The sequence below is a fragment of the Bombus affinis genome, chromosome 3 (genome assembly GCF_024516045.1).
Source record: "Bombus affinis isolate iyBomAffi1 chromosome 3, iyBomAffi1.2, whole genome shotgun sequence".
NCBI classification, from domain to species: Eukaryota; Metazoa; Arthropoda; class Insecta; order Hymenoptera; family Apidae; genus Bombus; species Bombus affinis.
In genome coordinates this window covers 16,999,018-17,018,452 of record NC_066346.1, presented here as the reverse complement: position 1 = coordinate 17,018,452, position 19,435 = coordinate 16,999,018, and the positions used below count along the sequence as shown (strand labels likewise).

At 44.3% G+C, this 19,435-nt stretch overlaps 2 protein-coding genes and 2 long non-coding RNA genes across 12 annotated transcripts; 3 read left to right on the top strand and 1 right to left on the bottom strand.

Annotated features, from left to right (window-relative positions):
• Positions 1–6: 6 nt before the first annotated feature.
• Positions 7–15,227, bottom strand: LOC126914379 (serine/threonine-protein phosphatase 6 regulatory ankyrin repeat subunit A). 7 transcript variants are annotated; one of them, XM_050718254.1, is made up of 16 exons: positions 15,102–15,227; positions 13,545–14,748; positions 13,350–13,451; positions 12,271–12,372; positions 12,076–12,192; positions 11,284–11,484; positions 10,806–11,189; positions 10,390–10,710; positions 9,096–10,323; positions 8,692–8,867; positions 8,182–8,610; positions 6,882–7,905; positions 975–1,102; positions 748–896; positions 468–600; positions 7–406 (listed from the first exon to the last, which is right to left on the bottom strand). In XM_050718254.1, exons 2-16 carry the CDS (start codon positions 13,872–13,874, stop codon positions 194–196), a joined length of 5,037 nt encoding a protein of 1,678 aa, XP_050574211.1. In that variant the 5' UTR covers positions 13,875–14,748; positions 15,102–15,227; the 3' UTR covers positions 7–193. The 7 variants fall into 7 exon arrangements, with proteins under 7 accessions (XP_050574211.1, XP_050574207.1, XP_050574209.1 ...); XM_050718250.1 differs by lacking the exons at positions 7–406; positions 468–600; positions 748–896; positions 975–1,102 and adding exons at positions 1,893–2,533; positions 2,740–3,007; positions 6,233–6,349; XM_050718251.1 differs by lacking the exons at positions 7–406; positions 468–600; positions 748–896; positions 975–1,102 and adding exons at positions 2,960–4,116; positions 4,379–4,646; positions 6,233–6,349.
• On the top strand, positions 2,692–4,373 carry LOC126914436 (uncharacterized). 2 transcript variants are annotated; one of them, XR_007709658.1, is made up of 3 exons: positions 2,692–2,810; positions 3,776–3,973; positions 4,040–4,373. It is a non-coding gene; the product is annotated as an uncharacterized LOC126914436 (long non-coding RNA). The 2 variants fall into 2 exon arrangements; XR_007709657.1 differs by lacking the exon at positions 2,692–2,810 and adding an exon at positions 2,977–3,088.
• Positions 11,104–12,095, top strand: LOC126914433 (uncharacterized). Its single transcript, XR_007709654.1, has 3 exons — positions 11,104–11,237; positions 11,301–11,471; positions 11,562–12,095. It is a non-coding gene; the product is annotated as an uncharacterized LOC126914433 (long non-coding RNA).
• Positions 15,162–19,393, top strand: LOC126914392 (medium-chain acyl-CoA ligase ACSF2, mitochondrial). 2 transcript variants are annotated; one of them, XM_050718286.1, is made up of 8 exons: positions 15,162–15,310; positions 15,401–15,710; positions 16,965–17,148; positions 17,233–17,442; positions 17,542–17,676; positions 18,284–18,397; positions 18,482–18,718; positions 18,778–19,393. In XM_050718286.1, the coding sequence occupies exons 1-8, from the start codon at positions 15,211–15,213 to the stop codon at positions 19,111–19,113; spliced, it is 1,626 nt and encodes a 541-aa protein (XP_050574243.1). In that variant the 5' UTR covers positions 15,162–15,210; the 3' UTR covers positions 19,114–19,393. The 2 variants fall into 2 exon arrangements, with proteins under 2 accessions (XP_050574243.1, XP_050574242.1); XM_050718285.1 differs by having other exon boundaries at positions 15,401–15,935.
• Positions 19,394–19,435: the final 42 nt, after the last annotated feature.

The window sequence follows — 19,435 nt, the reverse complement described above, 5'->3', positions numbered from 1 at the left end:
TTAACATTCATTAAAAACCTTTAAATAATTTTTACATTTTTTTTTACTAGTGATACAGAAATACTTTTTTTTATATTTAATGATCAAGATAAAAGGGATATCAAATATGTAGAAGATACAAAGATCGTGTGTGAGAAAATGGCGAATCTACGGTGTATATGTGTAAGTATCAGGAAACTACATATAAAATCATTCAACGGTTCGTATTAGTCGTAGATGGCTCTTCTGGAAGAGGTTTTTCGACTTCGTTGCCAAATCGTATTCTATATTTTTGTCTTACAAAATCCCATTTGACGGCATTTTCAATTCTTATGGAATCTTTCAAAGATGATTGATTTTCCAATGGACTTGATTGAAGTAATGGAAAGTTAATGACGTCACGCTGCTGAGATAATACTCCATTGTCCTAAGCGAAAAAAGCAATTTGTTGCTATTTATTACTTATTTACTATCGACCTTTGACTTACCTGAATAAATGTATGTCCCGTAAATAGGTGCATTACACCAGTTTTACGTTCGCGGCTTCGATTTTTACACGCTCTTCCAATATATGAAATCCAGGAAGTAACGAGATTCAACGGCGAAGGTGCGGTACGTGTTCTTAAAAAGGATAGGTATTTCGATTTTCGTTACATTTAAAACAGTAAACATTTTGACGTATTAGTTGTAAATGTGCTTTTCGCTTTTCTTTACAATATAGAAGTTTGTTTTTGACATGTATAGGTATATTTTTTGCGAGTTACTTACTTTTGCATTTTACGAATAAGTTTGCTCAATCCATATTTCCATTCGATATCGCTTTGCGACTGAATACTTTGATATGTGTCGGACATCATCGCGATTAATAAATTGATTAGTACAATAACACTAACCAACATATATAGAGAGAAAGATATCTGTTAGAATACGAGAGCATTGATCGTCAATCCTTGAGGTATGAATCGTGCACGAGTAGTTGTGAATATTAGTCTGACCTTAAAGAAATATATTGTCCAATTTGGTTGCATTTTTCGTTTTAATGATATCGTGAAGTCATCCGTATCCTTTTGGCCAAAAATAGCGAAGAAAAGATTTTCCGTGATATCGATGGGATTCACTTTCACTGAAAGAATGTAATCAAGCGTCTAAAATTGTCAAAGGTATTCCTAGAGGAACGCAAAGATCATTCTTACATTGCATCTTCAATCACGCGATTCATTTTGCGTGAATTTTCACTTTAATCGTTGCGCCCCAATCGCTAAATTTAATGACATTGATTGAAAGAAAGGGATATATACAGCACGAAATGCGAAACATGCGATGGAGATGAAAAGATAATATAGGTAGGATAAGGGCAATTGTCGTATTGGAGAAGGAGTACAATTTAAACGATCATTAATGAGATTGGAATATTTTAGACGATATATGAATGAATATTCGCTCGTTAGATCGATTTCAAGACATCGTGATATCTCGTGCGAATGATCCTAATTGATGAAGACGGTGTGTTATGATCATGTTATGATTTGATCGAGAACTAATCGAACGGCAGACGGTCGATGCACCAATTTCGCGATACGATCGAATCTTGCAAATACGCATTCGATTGTATTAGTCTGTAAGCATGGTGATATTCGGCTAATGAGCATGCACGCATGCACTCAGTAACATTTCATTAACGCAGTGGAATTAGTTTATCGATTTGTTAGTGTGACAATTAAAGAGCAAGGCAATACGAGTGACCATACATATAGATGGACTAACCATTAAAGATACGTTAAGTTCCTATGCATTGTTGCTATACAGCATCATTCCTTTGGTAGTCTTCTTTAAAACACGATCGAGGCGGTAATCGTTGCATCGATGCGAGGGAGGGTAAAAGGTCCGCGAATAATAGTAGAATCACAGAACGATCCGATTAATTTGGATATTTATTTTAATGAGAAAATACGTATGAGACGAAACTGTACACATCTATTAAACGAAACGATATAACGTCGTTTTACTATAGTAATCCAGAACCAGGAGGACAAGTTCAATTAGGTTCAACTTTAACCAATATATATCGATTGCAAATAATCGATCGATTCAAGGAATAGAAGTAAGTGCAGTTTGGCTTCCTGTCACGGCAACACCGGCCAACGAACTTTCCAGAACAGTCGGTAGAGATTCATGATCGGTAGATTCTTTCGATTCTTCGACACGTTTCTCGATATTTTCACCATAAAGATCACGATACTTGTGTCGGACCGCTTCCCAATCAACAACATTATCGATTCTGACAACGTTACTGAATGATAATTGGCTACCAAGAGGACTCAGGTGAACAACCGATAAAGCAACGCTATCCTTGTGAGCCACCTGTGCTTTTTTCACTTTGGACAACCACTTGGCGCCCATTTTGGACCGCGCTGAAAGCGCATCGGTTCTTTGCAATCCCATCAAGCGGACAAGAGAAGGTCGTTGCTTTTTTGCAGCCCGCTTTTTGCAGAGTTTGTACAAATATGCCATCCAGGTGGTAAGGAGATTCAGTGGTGATGGCGCTGTGCTTGTCCTGCACATCGATAAACGTATCTAATCAATTAGAATTTCCGCGATCGTTCGAACGAACGTGTCTCGTTCAAATTGCGCGGGCATACAACGGCGTTTCTTATCGCATCGGAAATCGATACCGGTTCTATCTCGATTTCGATTGTCAAATGGTACGCTACAGGAGAACCCGGTATTTCTTATCAGTGAGCAACGATTATAAACCCTTACCTGTGCATATTTCTAACAAGCTTACTCAATCCGTATTTCCATTCGATGTCGGACTGAGCTTGTATCCGTTGGTAAGTGTCACTCATCATGGCAATTAGCAGATTAATCAGCACAACCACCGAAACCAGCATATAAATACCAAAGGTGAGCTTGAAGAGAACTTTGGTCCACTCGGGCTGCGTTTTTTCGACCTTGAATTGTTCGTGGGTCGTCTGACCGAAGATGGCGAAGAACAATAACTCAACGGCCAATACGGGACTCATCCTGACTGGAAATATGTGGGAACGATACGTCTCGTGAAAACTCTGTGTACCGCGATAGATTTTATGTTCTTCAATCTGTTTGTGAAGTACGTACATATGTACATGTTGCGTATATTTGTATGCGTGTAAGTACGTGCATGTTTTTTTTTGTTGACCTCGACGTTTTTAGGATAGTGTCACTATAGCTAAACGCTAAGTCGTAGTAGAACGCGTTATTCTAGGTTCTTAAACTAAGGGATGCGTTTGTAAGGATGAATTCAGATCGCTCTAGACGAGCAATCATCTACAAATCCTACCATAGGAAGGGACCAAAGGTAGTTCTAGTGCACTCCAGAAGTAGGATAGCCATGCTGGGTCAAATGTTTACAGACGCACGATATCGTAATCGTACTTGTCTATTTCGTGTTCGCGGGACTACTTACGTAAATTCCGAAACGATAGCATGTTGATTATATCTCGCGAATAGCCGGTCGACCTTCAAAAGGTGATATGAATCCAACTACGAGTTGTTACCTAGAATATTTTGATGTCGTAGCTATTTTCAATGCGGTATTAGCGCGACGAAAATTCGTATACGGCATTGCATCCGGTAAAATGAAATTCGCTATGCATCGAATCGAACTTGTGTATTTTTCCGAGGCGAAAAATCAGCTTCCTCTAGATGGGTGGCGTCATTGTTGTTGGTACCATGGAGGAGTTAGAAGCCGTCGGTGCGTTTTCATCCTCTTTCTCGTCATCCTCGTTTTTGGTATCCTTGTCTGCTTCTTTTTCAGGCTCGCTTCCGGACAGAGCTAAATATTTCTTACGGATCGAATCCCAATCGACTACGCTTTCGAGTCTTGTAGCGCTATTGAAAGACAATTGACTTCCAAGAGGACTCAAGTGAACCACGGACAAGGTTACACTGTCTTTTGGTCTGACTTGACCTTTCTTCACTTTGGCCAGCCACTTCGCGCCCATCTTCGATCTAGGTGAGAGACGAGCAGCTCGCTGAAGTCCCATCATGTGGACTAAAGAGGGACGTTTTCGTTTTGCAGCGTGTTGCTTGCACACTTTGATGAAATACACGATCCAAGTAGTGAGCAAGTTAAGAGGCGATGGGGCGGTGGTCGTTCTGCAACACGGAATCGTGTGTCCAGCCTATCCCGCAGATTCGTTTCACGAGAAAGAACTACACGGTGACGAAACATGCGGCGCGGAGGCGGTTCAATGCGGGAAACTGACAGCGAAAATTAGCGGTGGAGTAGCAGACATTTTTCGGGGAATACGGATTGCTTCCTTAGCACAAGAAACGGAAATAGGCGCGTATTTATGTTCCGAACGCGGGTCTGAGAGATCCAATTGGTCTTGTATACGAAACACGTTTGCCGGCTTACCTGTGCATATTTCGGATCAGTTTACTGAGTCCGTATTTCCACTCAATGTCCGATTGCGCCTGTATCCGCTGGTAGGTGTCGCTCATCATGGCGATCAGTAGATTAATTAATACAACTACTGAGACCAACATGTATACGCCAAAGGTCAACTTGAACAGGACCGAGGTCCACTGCGGCTGATTAGTCTCGACCTTCAGTTCGCCGTGGGTCGTTTGGCCAAAGACGGCGAAGAACAGATACTCGAAGGCGAGTACAGGATTCATCTTTACTGGAATTCGAGGCACATACGTTTCTTGATTTGTCTTTTTTTTTGTGTTTTCTCTCGTGACTGCTGCTTCGTGCCTTTAGGCGGCTACTGGTGGACTCGCTATGTATGGATGCGGGTGTGGTATATCATACGTACATTAGAACGAACGAACGATCGAACGAACGATGAATGTACGAACATGCTCATGCTAATACAGATTGGCCATGCTTGCGAATAACGTCGAATGCATGCCGGACGTTCCGTGAGCTTCGATCGATCCACGCTATGTAATTATTCGGTGTCGTTTAACTTTCAAGGTGGTATACCTGTTATTATTATTTCTATTCCGTTCGCATTTTTGTTTTCTTTTTTGTTAAGACGCAAGAATTTGCGATGGCAAATTCGCGGAATGTATCGAGGATCTACAAAAGGTAAGTATATTTTATCGATCATCCGATTGCGCGGACTTTCTTGACATGTTCTTCTTTCTACCGGGTTCTCGGAATTCACGAGGTTTACAACTGATTCGTTTGTTTTGGACGATGAGATGCAGCATGCAGACGGCGCGGCGAGCATTCTTTTTCTCTTTTGGTCTTGATCTTGCGGCGGCGTAACCGCACGAGCGAACACGTACGTAGAAAGAGAACTATTTACCGTGCGCATGCAAGGAAAAGATCGGACGCTTCGTTGCTTCCCAAGATCGTAAGGAAGCACACGTAAAGCGGCCACGACTTTAAACGAAGAAAGGGATTCGAAGGAGAAAAGGAGGACATTCGAGGATGAGGCGAGGGATAGGGAAGTCTAAAACGGAGATTGAGTCGAGGCGGTTTCCGGTAGTTAGAGACAGTCACAGAAAAAAATGGAGAAGTGCGCGCATCGGGTGGCACATCGGGATCGAGCGTCTGGATGTGGACCAGCCCGACGCTTTTCGAGGTCGTAATTCGACTTGGCCGATTAGTGACACACAAAACACGCATTGCGCAAGACTCGAACAGCACGAAAAAGATAACATTACTTTTGTATGTTTAGAGAAATGCGTACGATGCACAATAGAGGCTGTGGAGAAACGCGCGCTCGATTGGCGCCTCCGTGAAATAAGGAAGAAACTGGCGGTGGTCGCCAACCCACTCGGTGGGATGCTAAGATCTCGAGATCGGAACCGAGATCGAGCTGTAGACACCGAGTAGCTGCTATTCGGACTCGCGACCAGGCAATTAGGATTTGGGAAAAGCATCAACATCCTTTTGTCTTTCGTGTCGCACGTGAGTATGAACATGTTTCAGGAATTTATGGCATTGATCGTCATAGAGAAAAATAAAGGAAACTGGACATAGTGCGGAGTTGTCCCGGATATTCGTCACAAGCCCGAATCACAGCACAGGTTACAGCGGAGTGAGAAACATTTCTCGCGATGTTGCAAATATTTATGTTAATTGGAATCAGGCAGCAGTCCCAGCAGGCAACACACATCGGGCAAACGCACAATGCAGACGGTACGACACCAAGAAGAATCGTGTCCTGCATTCCGTTGTGCACGTGTCATTGCCATTCAATTCACGTTCCGTTCTGGTTCTCGTTAACGTTCTCAATCGGCTTTTAAAACTTACTATTTCGGGAGCTATCGTCACAACACTCAGGTGGTTTTGTCTTGTAACGGAGGTGTCGACGAGGAGGCGCCGTCGATGGCGTCTCCATCATCCATTCCGTAACATTGGCCAACAAATCTATCATTGCAATTTATCCGATTATGCGTTTGTCTCGAGGCAACTAGGCTGTTCTATGGTATAGTCGGGACAACGATAGGTCTTAGTCTTCGTCTTCGAAATTATTAAATCATCGGAGGCCTGCGTCGAGGTGAGACCCGGTGGTGTTGAAACGATATTGATTTTAGTAGGTCGTATAGGTTCGAAACTTATCTAAGTATCGAGGCATCGCGATGGACAAGGAATGATTCGTCATTCACTGCCATTGATTAATTCGAACGATTTCGAATATCGAATACTACCTTTTCAGAGGAAGAGAAGCATCGAGTACGCGTGTTTTTATTCGTGTACCCGCGTATCGCATGTTCGCGGTCCCATCGACCGCGCCGCCTAGCTTTTTTTTTTTTTTTTTCATAGAGTGGCTGCGATCGTATATCCGAGGAATAAGACAGGGGGTAAAAGTTAGGAGGTAATTTCTCTCTCCCTTTCTCTCTCTCTCTCTCTCTGCTACATTCTAAAAAAGATCACGGCTAATCATGTGCGTCGAACTTACCGTCGTAGAAGGCGCCCTTTTTCTTTTTGTCCTCGCGCATATCTTGAGTCGATTGATTCTTGAAGGCTTGGTTCAGCGCAACGAAGTGCATTGAGAAACCAAACACAAAGATGGCTAACACAGCAAGAAATCTGGCGAGATCCTTCATCAGGTTTCCGATGATGATCGCCCATGGTCCAAAGAGATGGTGAAACGAGAGGAAGTCGAGGATCTGCACACAAGCCAGCAAGAAGCTCAGAGCGAATAGTTGATTCCTGAGGTAGAGCAGGGTTGGCCAGTACTGTCGTTGAACGAGCACGAAGCCCATAAGATGGAACGCTACTCCACAGATGCCGAACAATAGCACCGCCAATTTGATCCAGCCTAGTCCGCTCTTGTCGCTAGGATTGGTCAGCTCGAAGAGCAAAAGTCCAGACAGCATCACGAGAAGACACCATTCGTACCAGTACGGTAATAGGCTCGGTCTTACCACCGGATATATAGGAATTATACCGACCAGTAAAAGGAAGACCATCAGATATATGTGAGACGTGAGGTACGACATGAATTTTATGATGGGAACGTTATTGTACTTGTGACCGAGCGGAAGAGCGAACACCACCCATACTGGCGGACAGATGAGGAATGCGACGAATAGAAGAATCGTCCTGAAGGCGTTCCAATTCAAGCTGCCCTGCCACAGTTCTTGAAGATATCGTTGTACCACCGTATGCGCAATCACCTCCTTCTGCTCGTTCTCGATCAGAACGTCCAAGAATTCCACGTTTCTGCGATCCATCGAGGTAAGAATTCTTCCAGCCGAGTCGGCGCCCGCGGCTAGAGCTAACAATTCCGTGGCCATCGCTTCGCATTGTTTGCCGGCGGCTATCAAGTCTTTAGCTCTCTCCTTCTCTTTCTCCGACAATTTCATGTAGATATTGGAAAGCTTTGCTGCCGTGTCTACTGGCGCCGGCGATACCAGCACGAATTCCTCGATCGGTTTATTGTTGTGGCTCTTACTGCAGACCATCATATTATAGACGAACTGAAAAATCAACGAGTTCGAATCGATCGAGTGCATCACGAACGAAATCAACCATCAGGGAAGCAAAGTGAAAAGTTGGGAATCGCGTGCTTGCTATTTAACGTCGGCACTCGCCAAAATTTATTGGTTCGACCGAGCAATGATCATTGCTCGCGTTGAAAGTTTCGAAACTCCGTGCTGTGCCAATTGCGTTGTCGAAGCTCGAGTTTCAAGAGAAAAGAAATTACAGGAAAAAGAAAAAAGTCACGGAGAGAGGCAGTGACGATTACAGCTTACCCTCTTATCCTCCATCAGAGCGTATGTATCGTGCTCCTTCTCCATGAGATACTTGAGCACGTCGTTGTGACCCTCCGAAGCGGCGAACCAAATCGGCGCGCTTCCGAGATTGGTTTCACTCTTCGGTGAGGCTCCGCTTTCGACCAGCAATTTAACAACATCAAGATAACCGGCGCGAGCGGCGCAATGCAACGGCGTCCAGCCATTTTTATCAGTCGCGTTTATTTCTGCTCCCTGACCGAGCAGAACTTCCACCATTTGGTAGTGACCGTGAGTCGCGGCGATGTGCAGACCAGTTTTACCGTATCGATCTGAGCTATGTAACAATTCTGCCGATCTGCTCAACAAAAGACCCACCACCGTGATATGACCTCCGAAACAGGCCAAATGGAGGGGATTAAAGCCGTTTTCCGTGGTCGCTGCCTCCACCTTAGGCAATGATTTGGCATCAGCTCATCGCCGTTAAAAAGTCCATATACTGTTATTTTTTTTTTTTTTTCGTTTGGATACCTGTACGCCAGCTGAGTTTAACAGAAGTCGTACGACATTTTCGTTTCCGGAGTAAGCAGCCAAGTGTAAAGGTGTCATTCCGGATTCGCTTCCTAATTCTCCTACCAGAGAGCCACCAGTTGGGGGATCGGATTTCACCGTTCCAGGTACGTTGGTTAAGAGTTCCCGTACGGTATCTGAACGAAAAATACATTGTTTTACTGTATTACAGGGTAAAGTCTAACGCGGGAAAGCCTCCAAGCGACATCTCCGCTTTGTAATAAGCGTGATTACTGTCTCTAAAGCTCGACAAGTCTAGTGTGAAAATACATTGTTTATATCAATACCGCGATATCGTTGTTAAGAAACGAAGATTATGCTTGGAATGTTTCTCTCCTAAGATACGATAGGTGGAATAAGCTTACCGGCTTGACCGAAGTAAGCGGCAACATGAAGGGCAGTAACCCCAAGCTTCTTACTGGATATACGAAGAGATTGAGAAGATCTCATCACTTCCAATACCTGACCATGTCCGTGTTGCGCGGCCAAATGGACCGCGGTGAATCCCGCTCGATTCTCATCGGCGCAAGAAGCACCTGCTCTGACTAAGGCTTTAACAACCTCGGCATGTCCTCCTTCGGCCGCCAGCTGAAGAGGAGTCGCTTCGGTTAACTTGTTTCTTGCGGAGATGACACCTTGCCGATCGAATTTCATCAGCTCTTCGATCACGCGCACGCTGCCCTGCATCGCCGCTATGTGGGCGCATGTGTTCCCATCTTTGGTACATGCCATCACTAAGCTGGGATGTCTTTGAAGGAATAGCTGGGCCACCTCTGCATAGTTGTTCATCGCTGCAGCATGAATCGGTTTCTGACCTTGATCATCGGTCGCGTCTATACTTGCCCCGAGTTCGAGTAGAAGCTTGCACACTTCCAATTGGCCAGCACCAGCTGCCAAATGAAGGGGTGTCTGTTTTCTCAGCGTAAGAACGTCTATCGCAGCCCCGTGGTCCTGCACAAGGAACTTGACGAGATGCGAGTAGCCGTTCATCGCTGCCAAGTGCAATGCTGTTCTACCGACTCTGGACTTGGAGTTTATGAATGCCTTGTTCGCCAATAACGCATCGCAGACTTGTAAATAACCGTGCTCGGCAGCCAGGTGAAGCGCGGACCTACCCTCCAGGTCAAATACGTCTACTCTCGCGTGATTCGCCAGTAACGTGGTCACTAGCTCCATGTGACCACGATGGGCAGCGATTAACAACGGAGTCCAACCGACAGCGCTTTGACGATTTAACGCTTTCTGTACTTCCGTGGCTGACATACCACTTATCATCTCTGTTAGAACTTCGTTGTTTCCAGCTAACGCGCAATGATGGAACGCTGATTCTTGAGCCTGTTTTGTTTGGAGTGAAACGTCTGCTCCACCCTCCAGAAGAGCTCGGATAACTGCGCGATCGTCACCAGGTATTTCAACTTCCGACGGTTCGATCTGAGCGGCGTAATGTAATGCGCTCGCTCCTTCGTTTGTTAAACTGTTGACGTAGGCCGTCGCTGTTTCTGGACCCTTTCTTTCCTTCACAAACTCGATCAAGTGTCGCACGACGTCGGCTTTGCATCCCCTACACGCCAAGTGAAGTGGCGTTTCTCCATTCTATCGAAATGAGTTCCATCGTAACGTAGAGAAAGGAAGTGACAGATAGAAGAGGAAAAATCATACCTTCGACTTGTACATAGGATCCCCGCCATCCTCCAGAAGAAGCAATAACGTCGTCAAGTTGCCATGGCTCGCCGCTACGTGCACAGGTGTTTGACCGTCGTCGGTAGTCAAATTTGGCCCTGCACCAGATTTCAGTAGCATCAGCGCACATCTGTCGCCGTCAGGCACTCTGGCTGCTATGTGAAGAGGCGTTTCCCGAAGCTTTCCTCCTCGAACGTGAACTTCGGCCCCGTAACCTAACAAAGTCTCTACTACCGCAGGTTTTGCATTTTCCACGGCTATATGCAGCGCCGTGTAATTGTCGTTCGTAGTTGCGTCCACCTATGCGACAAAGAATGTTCAAACAACTAATTTAAACGAGTTCCCTTTCAAGATTAATCGAACAAAACTATATTTGTGACTTCCCATTCTAATACCTTTTCACCTCGTTGTAGGAGAGTGCTTATGATGCCAACATGACCGTACTTCGCTGCCGTGTGAATTGACCTGGCGCCACGTTTATTTGGCATGTGCAAGTAGACGCCCTTCTTGAAGAGCATCGTCGCGCATTCCGAGTGACCGTTCAATGACGCTATATGCATCAGTGTTGATCCGTCCTTCGTCCTCTCAAATATGCTGGCTTTGAATTTGTCAGCCAACAATTCAATAATAGAAGCATGTCCGTTTTCTGCTGCTAAATGCATCGGAGTACGATCCTGATGATCAGTGATGGAGGCTGACGCTCTGACACCGTAAAAGTACTTGACGAGGGTTTCGTCACCCTCAGCGCTTGCTATATGCAATGCAGTTTGTCCATCGCCCTGGAAGAATATTTGCATTCAAAGATATCCCAGGACGTTTCTTTAAAGGTATGCAACATTTCCGCAATTCCAAGATCCTAGGATTTTCTCATACGTTTTGCATATCCACAGTCGCCCCGTAATCCACTAATATTCGCACCATATCGATGTCCCGTCTCCTAGCCGCCAGATGAAGAGCTGAGTCACCTGTAGTGGTAGTGGCACGGAGCTGATCCGGTGCCTGTTGAGCCAACAATTCCCTGCACATCGATTGATTTCCAGCTTCCACCGCCAAGAGCAAAGGTATCTTTCCTCTCTGCAATACATTATGCTGCTGCAAGGACAGTGTTTTCGAAACAATTCCTTATAGACTGCGGTTCATTTCCGTTTTAGTATCGGGAGACATTAGACGGCTTGTCAGATCGATTTTCGCGAAGAAAGAAAAACGTATCCTGTACGATTTCCATAAATAGTCACATTCGTATGTAGACGTAAATATCGACGTTGGGGAGCAGTTTCTCTTAGAATCGCATAATCTCGCTCGTTTACGAGACAAAGAACGAAGGAACATTAAGAGGCTGGTAAATGCGCGTGCGAGAAAGAAGGGGAAATGGATGGAAATGTGCCGAAGGGTGGTAGAAGAAGAAAATGTAGAAGAAACGAGCTAGAGGAGAATTATGACAGCTGTTCGGTACCAGGCCGCGATAGTCCTGGGCCATCATTCGCGTCACGCGAGAAACGTGAACGAGAATTGGGAGCGATGCGCGATAGAAATCGCGCAAAAACTGTTAATTCGATCAAGGAACGCCTGACACAAAGTTGCCACGTTTGATGCTTACAAGAACGTAGAGCACTTAAGCGGTAAAAGAATCGAGTTCTAGTGATTTCATTGACGCATACTACTTACCCCATCAACTTTCAACCTAATGTCCCGGCCGGCGGCGGCCAGTAACGCTCGTAAAATTGAAGTCGCAGTACCTGTTTGTCTGGACGCGACCAAATGTACAGCTGTTTGTTGCCTCGGCTATACTCGAATAATAAAAGAGATATCATATACTTTGAACGGTTAATAAGCTGAAAAAGAGAAAAGAAAAGTTCATACTCCTCCAGTGGCATAAGGATCGACGCCCCGCTTTGACAGTAATAATTTGACGACATCCTCTCTCGAGTACATAGCCGCGATGTGAAGAGCATTGTAATTGTCCTACGAAAGACGAAGACGAATTTTGTTAACGCAATTTTTAGTTTATGTATGATCGACGTGAAGATTTCATCTTCCTGCCTTTTAGTTACTTCCGCTCGATTGAACCGAAGAGCTCCAACTAGCTATGGAAGATGGAAATAAATCGTAAGACCCAGCGAGATTCGCCGGGTCAAGTGGCTAGTATGGAAACCGGGTTATAAATCGCATTTTGCCGCGCCCAGAATAAAACGAATGGCTTATCGTCGATCGATTTGAAAATGACGTCGAACCAACGCGTTGGGTGGGGCTAGAAAACCCGATCCCTGTGATTAGCTATTACTTCAAGTTAATGAAGGGGCGCGCCTATGTTTTTTCGCAAAATTCTTGGAGATTCTCGGAGCTTGCGTAATCGCGGAAATACCCACGGAAAGGGTCACGATTGCCTGGTAGGTTTTTAATCTTCTAGAAGCTTTAGGATTGGTCAAGCATGGACGTAGCCGCATAAGCATGACTACCGCGAAGAAACGCGCCGATAAAATCTGGAAGTTGCCTAATCAGCTCCTAGAATCGAGCTACTTTTTCGCCCTACTCACTCGTCGGCCTACTTGCTTGCTTACTTTCTAACCTCGGTAAACCCCTTGGCCTTGGCCCTCCTTCACGCGATCTTACCCTCCTTCACTCGACTTAACAGAGATTACAAGGAGATCGTTAACTATACACGTTCCATGGTCTCCACTGGCTGTGATCATGCAGTCATTCAAATATTACGTGTCGCAGCCACGTAACGCGACCGGGAACTTGTTCAAAAACCAGTATCGCCACAATTAAGACAATTAGATTTTGACGCGAAAACACTTATCACCGTCCGTGATATGTGGAGCGGTCTCGAAAGCAACTAAAAAATTCTGCAAATCTACCAGTTGTATTTTACTCGTTAAACCACGCCAGGGAGAGCTAGCAAATTTCTTGAAATACTTCGAATTTCTTGGAATACTTGCGCTGTTCCTGGCACCTACGTCCGCTCCCAATTCAATCATTCGGTCGAGCAATCCCGTGCGATTGTCTTTTACTGCGTACATCAATGGTGTCATGCCCGTTGCCTGAAAATTAAAAATATATATCGACCAGTGATTGAGATAGAGGCAACGAGCTATTTTGTTAACGAGAATTTTTTTTTTTTTTTTTCGACTAACCGGGTCCATGATACTAGCGAGAGGAAGGAGGGGACCATCCTCTCCGACGCTCTGCACCGCCTTCTCCAGAGATTTGAGCAGCTGGTCCACCGGTGCCCATTCTCCACGCGCGGCAAGCCCGAGGAGCTTTTGCGCGGCTTCCCTGCTGGTTGCTCCGGCCGATCCAGGTTTGCTTCCAGGTTGTGTTCCATCCGCGCTTGTTCCTCCACCGATGCTTCCCGTCGAGGCTGATCCTCCGGCCTCATCTTTGCTTACTGGGCTTTCCTCTTTGCTGGAGGGATTCTTTTTTTCGTCCTTCCCACCCGATGTCTTTTTACTGTTACTGCTCATGGTACTCCGTACGATCTCTCATCGTAGTCAACCGACATGTTTCACGCTTGAAGGACGACTTCGTTTGTCACTCAAAAATCTATATCTCCACTTTTTTTTAGTTTTGTTGTATTTAACTCTTAACGTTTATAAACCATTATACCGATAAATTGTTACGTTGTTTCGAATATTTTCTAACAGTCGATAGTGAAATAAAAAAAGAACCGATGCTAAAGTTGGATGTTGGACGAGCGATTTAGTTGGTCGGACGCGTGCTAACGCCGCGTTTATCCTGGCGATTCTGAAGACGTTACGTGGCTCGCGAAGGGTAGCCTTCCCTCGACCCTCTCGCTGCTCGGGCAGGATCGACCAATCACTGTCACGGTAGTGCGGGAATCTACAGGGTAACGGTACACACCAGCAAAGAACAACTCGATTCAACCGGGTTGCACGGACGCGTATAACGTTGCCTAACTGGCTCACCCGCTAGCTACCGTAGCCCTCGCCCCGTCGGATGCTTAGAAAATGCGGTAAACCGGTGGTGAACTCGGTGGTGGTAGCAGCGGCGGCAGTGGTGGTTCGGTAGAGCCGAGAAACCTACCACGAGAGTGGGGAGCAGAAGGTGGAACGGTGGTGCCATGGTCGACGTCGACACGCGACTTCCGGCGCCGAGCCAGCAGGCACGCCATCCGTCTATGTGTAGTCCTTCGGTCTCAGACTTTAACCGCTGCTATCCTCCTTACTGCAACCGATTTACTTTTCTTACATACCTTTCATTTTTTCACTTGAACATATATTTTTTCTTTTGCGTTCGTATCTCAACATTCCAACGAAGGAGCTTGATTGACGTTTCAAATAAATCACGTGTGTCCTTGTCGTATCTTTCATCATGTTTCTTACAAACATAAATTAAATTTAATATGACTTACAAAACGTGTTATAGACTTTTAAATGAATGTACAGATACATGTCTACATGTGTACCGCTTTATTGTAGAGTGAGATAACTGCACTTGGTAATTCAATCGGGACTCGTTTATACATACGTAGTATGTAACACAGTTGTGCAATTGAATCATGCAAGATAACTTCGTCGCCTTATAGAAAAAAAAAGGTGATTAGTAGAGTATCATAAGTCAAGTGCACAAAAGCGTTAAGATTAATGTTAATTGGACTTTGATATTTTAAATGGTTAACAGTGTGTATACGGTTGAGGATAAGGCGATAAACATATAGAGATAAATATTACCTATACGCAGTTAAAATGTTCCAACATAGTTCGTCTTGAAGGAAGGCTCTCAGTGTTATCTCAGCAGCCGTAAAGTGCGTATGGATTTGGGAAGTTATAAATTAAAGAAATGTTTCGTTTTTGTATTACAAGGAATTCGTTTTTCTTCTCAGCTACTAGTTACCGCGTATATTACAGAAATGTTGCTAATGTGAAAGATTCATTGCTTGGTGAGTAACAAGATATTTATCAAAAATATATATAATTGACACAAAAGAAAAGCAAGTCATCTAAGCGTATTTATCAAACATTTTATGTAGTAAATCCCCGAAGTTCTTGGAAATTATGCAACATGTCGAGTCAACGGTTATTTCACGAAAACCAAGATAAGCCGGCACACATGCTACAGCATGGAAGTGTACCATTAATCGACGAACCCATAGGAAAATTAATCGGGACGGCTGCAGAAAGGTGGCCTGATCGAGAATGTGTGGTGTCTCTACATCAGAATATACGATTAACGTTTTCCGACGTAATTCAGCGTGCCGATCGTTTGGCTGCCGGTTTAATGAAATTGGGTATGAAGCGAGGCGATCGTCTCGGACTATGGGGTCCCAACGACGTCGAATGGTTAATTACCTACATGTGCGCCAGCAGAGCGGGTTTCATTCTTGTTGCTATCAATCCTAACTATCAAATGGATGAGCTCATCCACTGTATACAAAAGGTCGGCGTAAAGGCTGTGATATCACCTGACAATTTTAAAACGCAAGATTATCCACGCATGCTACTTCAAGCCCAGCAAATGTGTCCTACTTTGGAACACATAATTATCTATTCGAAGGATCACGTGACGTAAGGAAATGTTCGGTCAACGTCTAACATGGTTGTCTACACTTCCTAAGTTCTAATCATGAGATGAATGTTCTTCTGAGGCGACGCGTGTGACTCTATCTCTCGCGAATGATATATTCCAGTTTCCTTTGAATTTCGTCTAATTTAAGCGAGGGAATGGACAATGTGCAATAACTCTTGGTATCCGGCAACGACGGGTCGATAAAGGGACAAGTTGGACGCGACGAAGTATACGTAAATCCTTTGTTCTTAGGAAACGCGATCGGATCGAGTCGTTAGCGGCGGTCGACAAGCATCCCTCCGAGGTAAATTCGTCGCGGTTGGCCATTCCTGGTGATAAGTAGGCGCGGACGAGGTCGAACAGGGGTGCAATTTTAACGTATTCTCGCACTCGCTCTCGTGCGATCTGTTAATTCATGAATATCGCGTGTAGTAAAACGCGGCAACAATCGACGTACAGTCCCTATTCGATTTAGTTGTTGGTATAATCGCTAGGTCAGACTACGTATACCGTGGCGATCGTATAAACGATTCGTATGTGCCACGCGACACGGTTATCCCTTTTGTTTTCATTTCGTTGATTCGAATCGGATCTCATGGGCGAGATATTCGATGAAACGTCTAACGAACCGCAAACCGATAATCATTCGGCCGAACGAGCGGAAACGAATTAACCCAAACGCTTGGTAATTTCCTAAATGCGCGACCTCGAGAACCTCCTCCCGTGATTTCAAGCCACAATCAGGCCAGTCGTACCGATTGACAATCCGATTGATAGTTTTGCGTCGCCCTTGCACGGTCGATCTATTTTCAATTGCGTCTCGTAACTTTCAAAGTTTTGTCTGATCATCGAGTGGATTTGATTAATAATCTCTTTCCGTGAAAAGGAATCACTGACGAGCAATTAGGTTAATGGTCAGTTGCTGCTTTGTAGTCTATTACGCACACTTCGATTCCGTTTCTAACATGCATTACCACCTTGTCGCGATCGATCGATGGATCGGTTAACGCGGTTCTAAATTGTTGCAGTGGAACTCGCCGCTTTATCGATGTGGAGGAGCTCGCAACCAGAATCGAGACGCAGTGGATCGCGGCAGAGCAGGGCCAAATATCTTGTCACGATGGTAGTAATATACAATTTACTTCAGGAACCACTGGAAGACCAAAAGCCACGTTGATATCACATAGGTCTGTGATGAACAATTCGAAACAGGTATAATACTATCGCCAGTAATTATCTCAATGATGTCTGATCGAATCTTTATAACAGTACCTTCCTTGGACTTCGATCGTTTAGGCTGCCGTGAAAGCAGAGTTAACCGTCGACCACAAAGTTTGCCTAAACGTTCCATTCTTTCATGTGTTTGGCATTATTAAAGGGTTGATGTGCATGCTTCACGCGGGTATCACGCTCGTGTTACCAGCTCGTTCATTTAATCCTGTGAAATCATTGGAGGCGATAGTACGTGAGAAGTGCAATGTCGTTTACGGAACTCCAACAATGTGGGTAAGGAAACGATTCGAAAGTTTCACATAACAAATGAATAACATTTTCGTTTGTTCGTTGTAAATAAGTATTAGTGTTGTATATTGTTATTTACGACAGATCAATCTATTGGACGTTCAACAACGATTACAACCGCCACCAATAACTTTAGCCTGTGGCGTCACCGGTGGTGCTCCTGCGTCGCCGGAGCTTTTCAAAAAAATAAGAAAATGCTTCAATTTTGACAACATGAAGGTAGGGATCGGATGTGATGAGAAAAATGTAGAGTCACGAGTGTCGAATCGTGTTATCGTAACATTAACATTTCGATCGTTTTTTTTTTTTTTTTTTTTAACCGTTTAAACGAGCGCGTGCTAGCGCGCCTGTATGTCAAAGTAATCGTGTTTGCGACCGTATAGTTGAACAGTTCACTATGTCCGTCGTAAAAATCGAGCATGTACGTATAACGTAATTAAATCTTAATTGTAAAATTGAGTCGTCAGTTGGATTTTTTTCGATAGATACAATTTTTAAAATTCATACGAACGTTGGTAGGATATAGGAATCGACGAAGGTCGTCGACACGACGACAGGGTCGTACTTAATTCGGCCCGACATAACGCGTCGCGTTTCCCGCGTTATCTATGCACATATCTTGCACGGGCAACTCCTCGGTTCGTATGCATAAATACGATTCTGCGAGGAGAAATATCGTTTCTTGGCCTCGATCAATAACGTTCTCTTTCGTGAGATCGGGCTCCGAGGTTCTTCGTACGTCGCGAATCGCTGATATTCACCATATTCTCTCTTTCAAACTTATTACTGATTACGAAACGAATTACTGATTCGCCATGTTCAACAGACGATATACGGGCTGACGGAGACAACGGCGGTCATCTTTCAGACACTGCCCAACGAGAATAACGAATTGACAGAGAATACAGTAGGCCGTTTGGCCGATCACGTTGAAGCTATGGTAACCAAAAAATCGTACGAAATTCGGTATTTGTTATTTACGAAGTAAACGTTTCTTTAATTACATTTTTTCTCTATTGAAAAGATCGTCGATGAGAATGGGAACACCGTGCCATTCGGTACTCCAGGAGAACTTTGGATTCGAGGTTACTGCACCATGATGAAATATTGGAACGACAAAGAGGCAACCGAGAAGACTCTTACCAAAGATGGATGGTTGATGACTGGTGATCAATTCGTCTTAAGATCGGATGGTTATGGACAGATAGTAGGGAGGCTGAAAGACATGATAATTCGGGGAGGAGAGAACATTTTCCCAAAAGTATGTGTACATACCAGTCATTATGTTTAATTTTGTTTATTTGCCAAATCGTGTTCTAGGAGGTCGAGGATGTATTGATGACACACCCCCTGGTGGCTGAGGCACAAGTTATAGGCGCCTACGATGAAGTGTACGGGGAGGAGGTATGCGCGTGCGTGCGTCTTCAAGAGGGCGCGAGTCTTAGAAAAGAAGAATTGAGAGAATATTGTAAGGGTCGTATGGCGTATTTTAAGATACCACGTTACATAGAATTCGTAACGGAATATTCGAAAACAGCTAGTGGGAAAATACAGAAATATAAACTGAAACAACAAATGGAAAGCGAAAGGGTAATTCCCACTAATTCGGCCGAGAATATTACCGTCTCTATTGGTAAAAATGAAAAAAAAAATTAATTAATTCCGTTTAATTTAAGTAATGCTTAATTTAATAATTTTCTTCGTTGCTTAATTTATGAATTTTTAATAAATTTTTCTTTAATGGTATTATTATCTTTTAAGAAGATGAAAAAGTAAACGCGGTATAATTCGGTAAGATAGGTTCGTCGTGGTAGAGGACGCCACACATTCGTTTGCCAAGTTATTGCCTACGAACTCGGTAATGTAGAAAACTATTCCAAGTGCGGTCATATAATATTTACCATCAATCCAGCGAAATACATATGTTAAAACATCAGTATACGTGTTTTATTCGAGTGAAGTTCGTATCGCGTTTGTA

Bases quoted from the DNA above. Each gene is read 5' to 3' on its own strand.
- LOC126914392 (XM_050718285.1), top strand. From the start codon at position 15,211: ATGTTTCGTTTTTGTATTACAAGGAATTCGTTTTTCTTCTCAGCTACT. The intron at 17,149-17,232 runs GTATAATACTAT...TCGATCGTTTAG, and splicing joins TGATGAACAATTCGAAACAG to GCTGCCGTGAAAGCAGAGTT. The intron at 17,443-17,541 runs GTAAGGAAACGA...TATTTACGACAG, and splicing joins ACGGAACTCCAACAATGTGG to ATCAATCTATTGGACGTTCA.
- LOC126914379 (XM_050718250.1), bottom strand. From the start codon at position 13,874: ATGAGCAGTAACAGTAAAAAGACATCGGGTGGGAAGGACGAAAAAAAG. The intron at 11,485-12,075 runs GTAAGTAGTATG...AATGTATTGCAG, and splicing joins TTAGGTTGAAAGTTGATGGG to AGAGGAAAGATACCTTTGCT. The intron at 6,350-6,881 runs GTAAGTTCGACG...TTGCAATGATAG, and splicing joins AAAGGGCGCCTTCTACGACG to ATTTGTTGGCCAATGTTACG.